The following is an 11,568-nucleotide window of genomic DNA, read 5'->3' on the forward strand; positions in this document are numbered from 1 at the left end:
GGCTCCTTGGATCTGGCTGCCTCCCCGCGCTTAGTCCCGGGCGCTGTCGCCCTCGCGGCCCCAAACGAATTCCTGTCCCGGGAAGTTGCCGCCCGCCCTACCCAGCCCCGTGCGCCGGCGACCCCTGCTGGGCGGGGAGGGTCCGGCGCCACCCCCCGGCTCCCGACGGCGCCCAGACCCGGAGGGCCTGGCAGGGCCTTGCGGGCGAGGGGCAGGAGACCCCGGATCCTGGGGTGCGCGTGTGTGCACCGAGGTTTGCTCGGTAAGGAGGCCCGGGGTCACCGCTCCAGCGCTGCTGCTGGAGGCGGGGACCCACACCTGACATTTCTTCACCCCTGCCCTTTAAAAACCAGGAACGAGTTGAGACTCGGGTGGGAGGATGAAACCCCAGAAGTCAGTGGGGAGACCCTGTAGGGATGCGCCCGGCAGGCCGCGCGAGGCTGCATAACAATGGCCTGCCTTCCTCGGAGTAGAACCTGCGCTGTGGCCGACAGCAAGAACGAGCGGCCAGGATGGGGAGCTCAGGGAGATGCCATCAAAGGGCCGCAGGAGGGCGCTGGAGGGGACCCAGCGTTGCCTGGAGGTGGAGGAGAGGATGGCCCGGAGCTCGGCCTCGAAGGTAGAACTACTGGGGTCTGGCGGAGCCAGGTGAAGGTCTGAGGCGACCTTTCCTTTTCTGCAGCTACTCCTGTCCTCGAGTGCACAATAGGGTTGTCGGGCGTGGTGGCGCACGCCTGTAATCCGGGAGGTTGAGGAAAGGTTCTGGTGAGTTCAATTCAAAGGAGATCCTAGCAAAAGAGAATTGATGGATGAGCCATATTCAAATGAATGCACTGGCAGGTAAAACGTGTTTCTTCTGTACTGGGAGCAGGAAGTCAGTTGAGCATCTTCTACAGGACAGGATGACATGGACCTGACTTCACTTTTTGGTTCACTTGGGAGGTTGAGGCAGGAGGATTGTCACGAGTTCGAGGCCAGCCTCGGCTACAAAGTGAGCTTAAGACCAGCTAGAACTGTACAGCGAGGCAGCGAGGCACTGTTTTAAAAAGACCAAAAAAAGGGAAACCATAACAGAGGAGCTGGAGCTGAGCGTGGTGCCACACGCCTTTAATCGTAGTACCCAGAGGCTGAGACAGGAGGATTGCTGTGAGTTTGAGACCAGCCTGAATTACAGAGCAAGACCCTGTTGCAAAACAATTAAAAATAAAACCAATGCACAACCAAGGACCCTCCCTGCAGTGCTTTGGATGGTGAGGTTGGCCAGTAGGGTTTGAATCCCACTCCTGCCATTTACTAAGTGCGTGACATTACTGGAGAAATTATTTCCTCTCTGCGCTTTTGTCATCTGTGATGGTGTGGGGAGGGGGAGTGCTACCCATCTCACAAGAGTGAGGAGGAAGTGAGAACCCATGCTGAGAGTTCACAGGAGCACGAACTCTGTGAAGCTGCCATGTTTTGATCGAAAGGGTGGAACATTGGCAATTTCGTGTGGCTGAACTTAAAGCAATGCCTGCTCCATGGCAAACACACAGACGTTAGCCAAAAGAAACCCAGCTTTTGAACACTTGCTATACTGTATGACCTTTATGAGACTAGACTCGAGCCTGCTTTATTCCTTTTCAGGTTTTCTTTTTTCCCTTTTGGTTAGAATACTTTAGTATCTAGCCGAATACTTTGTCTTTTCACCACACTTGGGCGCTTTCCATGAGATTAAGCTCCGAATGTGAAGACAGTGAGCTTCCCTTCAGGAGTTCCCATCTCCTTGTCAGTCACTCACCTCTCCCCAGCCCCGCTCTCCACCTGCCGCAATAGCTGTGGAATTCGCCGCACCCCCAGCCCCGTGAAACCAGTTACTTTTTTTTTAAAATCAACTTCATTCACATATAATTAGCACATGACAAGATATCCATATTAATTACAGTTCAGTGAGCTTTAATAAATGTATATGCTCCATGTGACCACATCGAGGGTCATACAGACCCTTTGCAATACTAATTCCCTGTGTAAGGGACAGAGCATACACATGTTGAAACACTTGGGCACCGTCCACATGCAGTATATCTACCTGGGTTATCTGCTTCTCGTCTCTCATTGTCTTTGAGTGTTCTGTAGGTTGTAGGTAACTGATAGCAAAGCAAAATAATTCTTGTGAAGCAATGTGCATTCTGAGCTGGGCATGGTGGTACATAGCTGTACTCCCAGTACTCTGGGAAGGTGATGCAGAAGGATTACAACTTCAAGCCCAGTCTGGGCAATTTAGTGACTTGGTGAGAGAGACTGTCTCAAAATAAAAAAATAGAAAAAGGGTTGGGGAGGAGTTAAAGATATCATATTACAGTAACAGATGCATACTCTCTTATAGCAGCTCAATTCACAATACCCATCAGCAGATGAATGGACAAAAAAATGCAACATTTATACACATTGGAATACTACTCTACCAAGAAGGATAAACTTGAGTGATTTGTAGGAAAATGGATGCACCTTAAGACTATAATGTTACGTGAAATAAATAAGGCACACAAGCTTAATATTGTGTGGTTTCTTTTACATGAGAAATTCAAAACAGAGCAAAATAAGACAGATAACAGGAAGTGGGAAGCTAGATCTGTTTCAGATGGTAAGGGGACCAAGAGGTAGAGGGAGAGGAAGGGCTGGGCAGAAAGGAGGGAGAAGGGAGGGAAAAATAACTGAGATGTGTTATGTGCATGCACCAGTTCCACACAGGAATATTAACATTATGTACTGCAAGTGTGCTAAAATAAAAACTGGGAGGTGGGGGAGACTTGGCTGTAGCTCAGTGCAAGGGTGCTGGGTTGAATCTCCAGTATGCAAAAAATCCAACCAAACAAAAAAATGAGGTCAGGTCCATGTCATCCTGTCCTGTAGATGCTCAACTGACTTCCTGCTCCCAGTACAGAAGAAACACGTTTTGCCTGCCAGTGCATTCATTTGAATATGGCTCATCCATCAATTCTTTGCTAGGATCTCCTTTGAATTGAACTCACCAGTTTCAGGACTATATTAAACAGAATCTTTAGCAAGTGTTTACTTTTATATCCTTAAAAAAGTCATGATTTTCTACTTTTTGGAAAATTGTTTCTTAAAAACCCCTTTCATTAATCCTCACCACCTAACCTTGGCTCCTGGCAGCAGCTGACCCCACTGTCGCCATAGGTTAGTGTTGCCCTTTCTAGAATTTCCTAGCAAAGGAGAGACAGTTATGTATTCTTTTTCCCTCTGCATTGTTGAGATTCATCCATCTTGTGTCAGTGGCTTATTCCTTTCTGCTGATAATATTCCATCAGATTGGCACAGTACAATTTACCCATTTACTGTGATGGTTTGGGTTGTTTTCAGCTAGGGATTATTATGAAGAAACTGTGAATATTCAAGCATAAGTCTTCATGTAGATTTGCTTTCATTTCTCTTGGTTAAATAAGTACCAGTGTATAGAATGGCTGTCAAAAAACAGCTGAATTAGCCAGGTGTGGTGGTCATGCTTGTATTCCTGGCACTCAGGAGGCTGAGGCAGGGGGAGCTCAAGTTCAAGCCCAGCCTAGACTACATAGTGAAGTCCTGTTGCAAAAAAAAAAAAAAATAAATAAAAAATAAAAAATAAAAAATCCCATCTGCCAAATTGTTTTTTCACATGGTTGTGTCCACCAGGACTCTGTGAACTCCAGTTCCACAGTTTTGTCCACATCTTTGTCCACACTTAATATTCAATTCTTTTAAATTTTAGCCATCATGGGAAGGGATGTCCACATCTTTGTCCACACTTAATATTTCTTTTAAATTTTAGCCATCATGGGCAGGGATCTTACTGTAGCTTTCATGTGCATTTCTGAGATGACTGGTGATTAGGAACACTTTTTCACGTGCTCATTGTCCAGTAGTGCACCTTTTTGTGAGTGTTTGTTCAAATCTTTTCCCTATTTTTATCCAATAGACTTGTTGAGTATTAAGGGTCCTTTCACATGCTCTGGATGAAGCCTTTACCACACTTACATACTGTGATATTTTATTCCAGTCTGGAGTTTGCATTAAAGTCATTTTTAAAAAAAGTCTTCATTTTGATGAAGTCTAATTTGTCAATTTTTCTAAATGGGTCATGTTCTTTGTCCTAAGAATCATTCCCTAAAGTCAGATTTTCTTTCCATCTTTTTCTAGCAGTTTTATGGTTTTCATTTTTATGTTCAGATCTACAATCATTGTATATAAGGGCTGGAGGCCAGCTCCCCCCCCCCCCCCAGCGTTAGTTAACTGCTTTTTGCAATGACTGCCTTGGAACCTCTGTTAAAAGCAGCTAACCACATACGCACGGGTCTGTTGCTTTACTGATCTATACTACCCCAGTGCCACACACCCTGCCATTATTACTGCAACTTTACTGAAAGTCCCCAGGAAATGGCAGTCTCCTTTTAAGATTATTTTGAGTATTTCTATGTAAATTTTATCAACTTGTGAACGTCTACAGAAAGCATGCTAGGGGTTACCTTTTCCAATGCTTCCACTTCCCAATGGTTTCCCCCGCAGCAAAACATCTCACCTCACCCTGAGTCCAGAGCAGCAGCCTCTGCTGCCTCCTTGATGGCCTCCCGCTCCTACCTCTCCTTTCCCAGCTCTTTCTTCAACTTTGTTGCAGATCCTCTACTTTCTCAAACTTTCTTGTTACCCATCTAAGCCAGATACTGGGTCCAAAAGTTAAAAAAAGAAATTCAGTAATGGGATTCAGCTTTTGCCTTTGTACTGAACTGCATCATCTCTGACCCTTGAGTCAGGTCTTGCTAGTTGCTCAGGCAGGGCTTAAATTTGTGATCCTCCTGCCTCAGCCTCCCAAAGTGCTGGGATTAAAGGCTTATGCTCCTACCCCCTGCTTTGATATAATGCTTTGCCATGCTTTTTTTTTCATAATCCTTAGCAGTTTGTAAATTGACTTATATGTTCACGTGCTTGTTTACTAGCAAGTAGGAATCACATCTATGTGGCCATAGCTTTATTGGTGGTGACTGGTACATGTGCTGGCCAAGAGATAGCTCTTAATATTTCCTGGTTGAATAACTAAAGGCAGATGTATCTTTGTGAATGCTTTATTAGGGCAAATCAATATATTTGCATGAGATGATTCCTAGGTCATCTTAGGAGGTTCTGCTTCAGTTCTTTAACATGTATTCTCAAAACAGATTCACTAACCCCCAATACACTGTAGCTTCACAGTCACCCGATAAAAAATTAAAAAAAAATTCACCATCTACAAGAAGGCAGGGTAACGCAAAGGGACATTTTAACACATTACTAAAATTTAAAAAAAATTTTATTTACATTTCCCATCCACTCATTTCCCCAGATTATGCTAACATCACAGCAATGGAAGGGCTAACATCACATCTTGCAAAGTCATTTACAGATTCACTTGGTCAGCAGAAAACTATGGATCAACAAAGTAAGACACGACCTCAGCTTTCCTGTAAGCTCTGCTCTCTTCTATCTCTTTCCCCCTTCTCTTATTGTTAGCTGCCTTTATACAGAGAGGGATCATCAAGATGGGGTGATTTCCTGTGTTCTGTGAAGCCCCAGCAAGAAGTGTTCCGTAATTCCAGCTACTGGCTACACCGTCCTGAGGTATCAGTGCTAGAGTGAAGACGGGTCATCATTCACCCTCATCAGTGGTATTCTCCCACGTTCTCGAAGGCCTAGACCAGCGGTGGCGAACCTACGGCATGTATGGCACAGCAGGCTGTTATCACTGAAAGCTCTGAAAGGTTCCCTATCACTAGCCTTGGCGAAGCAACTGAGCTTTGCACAAGAAACCTGGGAATTGTGCTGGAAAAAGTAGACTTAAAAGTTGGCTCAAGTCTCTTGTGCATGGAGAGATTCACTTCTTCATACAGATAGCAACAAAACAGACACAAAGCACACCCTTTCATTCAACCTCCCAGAATTGCTCTAGAAGAACAAAGCTTTGGGTTTTGCTTCATGAAGAACACAGTAACTGCAATGTAAGAACCACCATATTCTTTAGGGTCAGTTTATCACAACTCATCATACCAGAGAGAGTGACAGCTTAAGGCTATTTATCATGAATACTATATAGTAAACAGAACCTTGTCCACAGCTCCCTCAAGCCACTTGCAAGGGTAGGTTATGGGTGTGCAACCTGCAGATGCACAGAGAGGACTAAGCCCCATGAGGGCCAGCCCCTTTTGTGTCTTTCAAAGAAGACTAAATCTATAGCACAGGTGCTTGGAGAACAAGTCACTGGAAATCCAAAAGGAATGACAGCATTTTGTACACATGTAAAGCCAAGGGGCACTGCTAGGTCTTGGTTTCTTCTGTGTGATAAAGAAGGATGCCAGCCCTCTACTTCAGCTATGTGGCTGGACACTTGGCAACTGGCTTGGAGCCCAAGCATGCACTTCTGTGGTTAAAGCAGAGGAAAGGAGGGGACAGGCTTTTCCCCAAGTGGAAGGCATTCTGATTAACTGACTTAATGGATTAAGATGCCTGCTGGGCACTGGGCCTCCATGTTAAGCAGGAAGTCATACATCTATAGATTCTGGGGCTTGAAAAAAATTGTTATAGATTCTTGGCTCGCCTCCAGCCCCTTTGGGCTGCTTTTACCTGTGTAAGACGCTCAACAGTTCTGATCTTCAGAGTGTAGGCAGTTAGAAAAGGAAAACCACTGTTCTCCCTCTTTTTCTAACCAAGTAGAAGCAAATACAGATTAAACCCATTGTGGCTAGGAAAACATCAGGAGATGAAAAACACCCTAGGAATTAGGTCACAGTACTTTTTTTTTAATGGTCTTTTTTGAGACAAGGTTTCAACTATGCAGTTCAAGTTGGCCTTGAACTCACTTTGTAGCCCAGGCTGGCCTCAAACTTGAAGCAATCCTCCTGCCTCAGCCTCCAGAGTGCTGAGATTACAGCCATGTGCCACCATGTCTGGCATAGTAATTCTTTATACGAGAACAACTGCATTTAGTATTTTCTAGGTGCTTCTTTCACACTGTACAAATCCACACAAAAAAAGAATTACTCAGATTCCCTTCATTGCCTCTATGTGACCAGCAGTTCTACATTAATATCTCAATTCAGTATCACTGGGGACCAGACATCTTCACTGATTTGGAAGAGAAAAACAGGTAGGTAGTGGTAGATCCCATCATTTTTACCCCCTTCCCTGAGAAGTCAGGAACTCTTTCCAAGTGAGCCACTCTGTCTCCTGGTTTTCACACTAATAGGTAGGAAGTAAAGTGTACTACTGACTAGAAAATCTAACTAGACTGTATCAGTCAGGAGAAATTTAGATACAGGCTCCTTTAATTAGGTAGGGAAGAAATACCGTCCCCTGTCTTCTCCTGAAATGCAAGGCTGAATGGACAGAGACCAGGATACCTAAACTACTGAACCTTAAGGCCAGCATCACCACACATCAGCCTTCTCTGGAGCTGAACTTCTAAATTTCAGTAACTGGAAGATAAAGACAAAAGACCAATCAAAAGAGAGACGGATTACAGATATAAGTCACTGGGAAAAGTTCCCTGGCATCTGAAAGAGCCATGGGGCAAAACCAGAGCCCTTAGTGTGGATGTAGGACGTTCCTGTTCACCAGGGACTACCTACGGAAGGAACCTGTTTTGACTATCCAAAACCTTGCCCCTAGCATTAGAATTTAAGACAGTAATTAAAGGACTAAGGTGGCAGGGCTCCTCAGACAAGCAGCACAGAGGGTTCTTTTTATGAAGGAGATTTAAATAAAGTCTAATGCAAAGGAAGGTGTTTTAAAAAGTGTCCCCAAATCCCTGTACTGCTATGTTAAAGCTTTTAAAATAAAGATTGCAGGAGAAATGCAACAGCCACTTGATCCACTCTTTGTGTGGGGTTTTGATGTCTCCTAGCTGTGCATGTAGTGATGTGATCTGCTGAAAGAGGTCTTATGAACTGGAAATGAATAAAAACAATGCTGAATTTAAAAAGTGAGAAAAAGTGGTGAGAATTAGTCACATCTCTACTGATTCACTCAGATTATCAATTGCATGCTTTAATCCCATCAGATTCCTGAATCAGGTCACATTAAACTGTACTAAACAGTCTTTTATACCTCAGATTTCTACTCATTCTCAATGACTTATTCATATACAGTTGTATTTCTCTCAGAACTTAGTTAATGATGCCTATGATATGACTGGGCTCAGATTTACATTACAGTTTCAAGAAGAGACAACCAGCCATATATGATGTATATCTAACGTTTTCTCTTCTAGAGATTCAGAGGTCCTGGATCGTCACAGGAATTTTGTCCCTTCAATATAAACTTGTAACTTAATTGCACTGATCCTGAAATGACTTTGCACCAGTGAAATTATATATATATCTATATATATACTAACTGACATTTTAATTTGGAGTTGACTTCATGCAGGTAAGTTCATTGCTTAAAATCTGTGACTTTTACAAGCCTATGCCTACACCATTAAAGAGTAACTGCAGTGTTAAAGCTTACCTGGTGTTCCAGTGGGATCTATAGGGAGGGGCTGGACACACGGGCAAGTTAGCAATGGATTTTATTTTACAGGACTAGTTACTTAGTTACCGCAACCTATTAACTTTAACATGTACATGCTAAATATCATTCCTGTATCTCTCCCTGGTTCTTTTACTCACCCTTTTATGTTCTTTAAAAAAGTGATATAAAACCTTGGAACTTCTCAAGGACTTAAAAGCTCTCAGATGCTGAGAGTGACCAAAGATAACTTTTATATGCAGGACATGGAAACAAAATTTCACAAACAATATTGCTTACATCCTCCACAACATGTATTTGCACAACTACTCCACAGCTGATGACAAGATGCCTAGGAGAAAAGGGATTGGGAATCTTTACCAATAAAAGGTACATTTTCAAAAACAGAAAAGTGGAAAACTACTTTTATACATGTTTTTTCACTCTGTTCCCAATCGTTCCCCTCTAATACTCAATGGCCACTAAAAGACAAGCTGATCTTGGGTACAATAAAGCCAAAAGTTCTTTTCACTTAAGCTTTGGTCAAAAGAAAAAAAATAACTTCAAGGTGGTGATTTTTAGTATATTCTTTGGTGAAGCAGTATAAAGCTCTCGCAAAAAAGTCTCCTTACCTGGTTATAGCATGAAAACAGAGTCCAAATAGAGGATATTCTAGTTTAGGAAAGAGAAAAGTGATCAGAATTTCTCAGGGAAAAAAAACCACATAATGGAGGCACAGGGAGACTTCAGCCCCACATGCCAGGTGGAAACTGTGTTAGGACACCAGGAACACAAGGATTTTGCACTCAGAAGAAGTCAGAGCATCAGCTTCGAAAAGGACTAAGCTAACCTTAATCGTGAAGTAGGAACATGAGCAGTCCTTTCCGAGCAGAGAGTTGACCAGCATTTTCCTTTACCAGTCTGAATCCTAAACTGGACCCAAATCCAGCCAGAAGCTATCATAATTCTTGAAAAGTCGAAAAGAGACACAACCACAGACATTCTGCAAATCATCCATTCTTCCCACACTGTCCTTGCCCCTCACCCCACCAAGAACATCCCTCACTTATAGAGCAGCTTTATACACAAAATAGTAAAAACAAGTTTTCACCACTGACATCTGACTTGGTGGGATGAAAGGCCTCCAAAAAGGTGAAGGGTTCAAACAAGAAGGCAAAAGTATCAGGATTACAGCTTGGGAAGAACCTAAAATGTGCGCATACCCTCAGACTGTGACCATGGGAAGACACATTTGACAGCAAAGGAAGAAATCATCTGGTGACCAGAAACAACAACAAAAAGAAACGGGGTAAGACAGGAGCCCTGGAGACCCCTGGCCAGGAGTTACACACGACCTGTTTTGCACTGCTACTGCTTACTGTTTCCTCTTAAAAGGCCAAACTGAAGGCTGAAGGGAGAACAGTTAACCACATGACTGGGTAGGTAAGGGCTGCGTGAGGGTAACCTCGGAGACCAGGATGGAAGTCAGTGGAAGGCACTTGCTCCCTGGGAAGCAGGGCCGGTGGGTCTCAGGGCGGGCGAGCCAAGCCCTCCAGGCGGCTGGAGAGGGCAATGTCTATGTGATTAGCCAGGGAAGGTGGGGTCAGCGGGATTTCACAAGTAGAGTAAGTATAAAATAAAATGCTTTTAATGGACAGAGTGAGTCACTTCTTTTTTAAAAGGTAAGATCTAGCAAAGGAAGGATGTGAAGCAGTTCTTGACTATTTACAAAATGTCATTTAGAATACAGGTGGCCGCCTCCAGTAGTTGAGCAAATGCCTTTGACATGAGATGGCCACAGGAGTGCGGTTCCGGGGACTGGCTCAGAAAGGCCGCACGCTGTGCTGGGTGAGGGGAGTTCCTCTGAGGGAGCACCAGAAAGGCTCAGTCTTCCGTTTCTTCGTACGTAGTCTCGTCGAACGGCCTGTCCAGGAGAGGCACCAGTCGATGACGGGAGTACTTCAGGTGCAGCAGGTCCCCAACTTCATCTATCTCTTTTAAAGCCTAAGACAGACAAGGCAAAGGAGAGCTTGGTCAGGGCCAGCAGAACGCAGGCCCACCTGAGGCTTTACTGGCCTGGAGACAACCCTGACAAGGTTACCCAGGGAGGGACATGAGTTGAGGGCATTTACTCAGATCGGGCCGTCCACAGCCAGGGACAGAGCTAGTTTTGAACAAGGCAGTCAGCTGCCTCATGAACAGCCAGGTGTGTAGCATAAAGGGTGCAATTCATCAAAACATGTCATGCTCGGAGGAAAGGAACAAGTTGCTTAGTGTGACTCCTCAAGTCTCTGTGACTATAATTCTGTGTGATGATGCAGAGTTGATTATGAGTATAAAGACAATTTTACTTGTTCTTTAATTATTAAAAATCAATGTTTAGGGACAGAGAGAGAAAAAAAAGAAAAAAAGCACTAGTAGTATTACTTATACATGTCAGTATAAGAAAAAATATTTGCCATTCCTAAATGTGAAAAATATAATAAGCAAGTAAGAGCGGGGCTCAATGTGCCATAGGAAGAGTGGGTCTCTGTGAAGAAGTTCACTGAAAACTCCAGATGGAAGCCATTTCAGCCTGAATCTCAGTGGGGGGAACCATTAACCGTTTGTTCCCCGGATCTCTGACATGAGAGTTATTTAAGCAAAAGTCCACATGACTTACTAAGAACACAAAGAAAGGGACATTTATAAACTCTGACTTCAGAAGAATGTACACTTTTCTCCAATGTAAAAAAGATGATCAGAAATACAAAAGAAACCAAAACAAACCCACAGTAGCCAAAGGGGGGCTGGATTTTAAGATTTCTTCTGACTCCATACCATGCATTTCAGACTAGGTTTTGGTATGCTGTTGAGATGGGGGAAGGGGGTTTTGTTATAAAGTAGAATACCAAGAAAAGCTGAAATCACTGAGTTAAAAAAATTCAGTGAGCTAGGTGTGGCAGTGCAAAACTAAAAAAAACCTAAAGCTAAAAAAACTTAAAAAAGCCGGGTAAAGGCCAGGCGTGGTGGCGCACACCTGTAATCCCAGCACTCAGGAGGCTGAGACAGGAGGATTGT

The 11,568-nt window shown here is 43.8% G+C and overlaps 2 protein-coding genes across 2 annotated transcripts in view; both read right to left on the minus strand.

The window, feature by feature from the left end:
* Positions 1-90, minus strand: part of Ism2 (isthmin 2) — a gene marked incomplete in the record, with an annotated part of 13,461 nt that extends 13,371 nt beyond the window's left edge. The window contains 1 exon segment of the mRNA XM_013517160.1: positions 1-90.
* Positions 91-8,552: 8,462 nt separating this feature from the next.
* Sptlc2 (serine palmitoyltransferase, long chain base subunit 2) overlaps positions 8,553-11,568 on the minus strand; it is a 106,104-nt gene continuing 103,088 nt past the window's right edge. The window contains exon 12 of the mRNA XM_005390209.2: positions 8,553-10,512. Coding sequence (XP_005390266.1) covers positions 10,393-10,512 — 120 coding nt within the window. The 3' untranslated portion in view covers positions 8,553-10,392. The remainder of the gene's footprint in view (positions 10,513-11,568) is intronic.

The sequence above is a fragment of the Chinchilla lanigera genome, unplaced genomic scaffold, assembly GCF_000276665.1.
Source record: "Chinchilla lanigera isolate Chin_1 unplaced genomic scaffold, ChiLan1.0 scaffold00037, whole genome shotgun sequence".
In the NCBI taxonomy this organism is placed as follows: domain Eukaryota; kingdom Metazoa; phylum Chordata; class Mammalia; order Rodentia; family Chinchillidae; genus Chinchilla; species Chinchilla lanigera.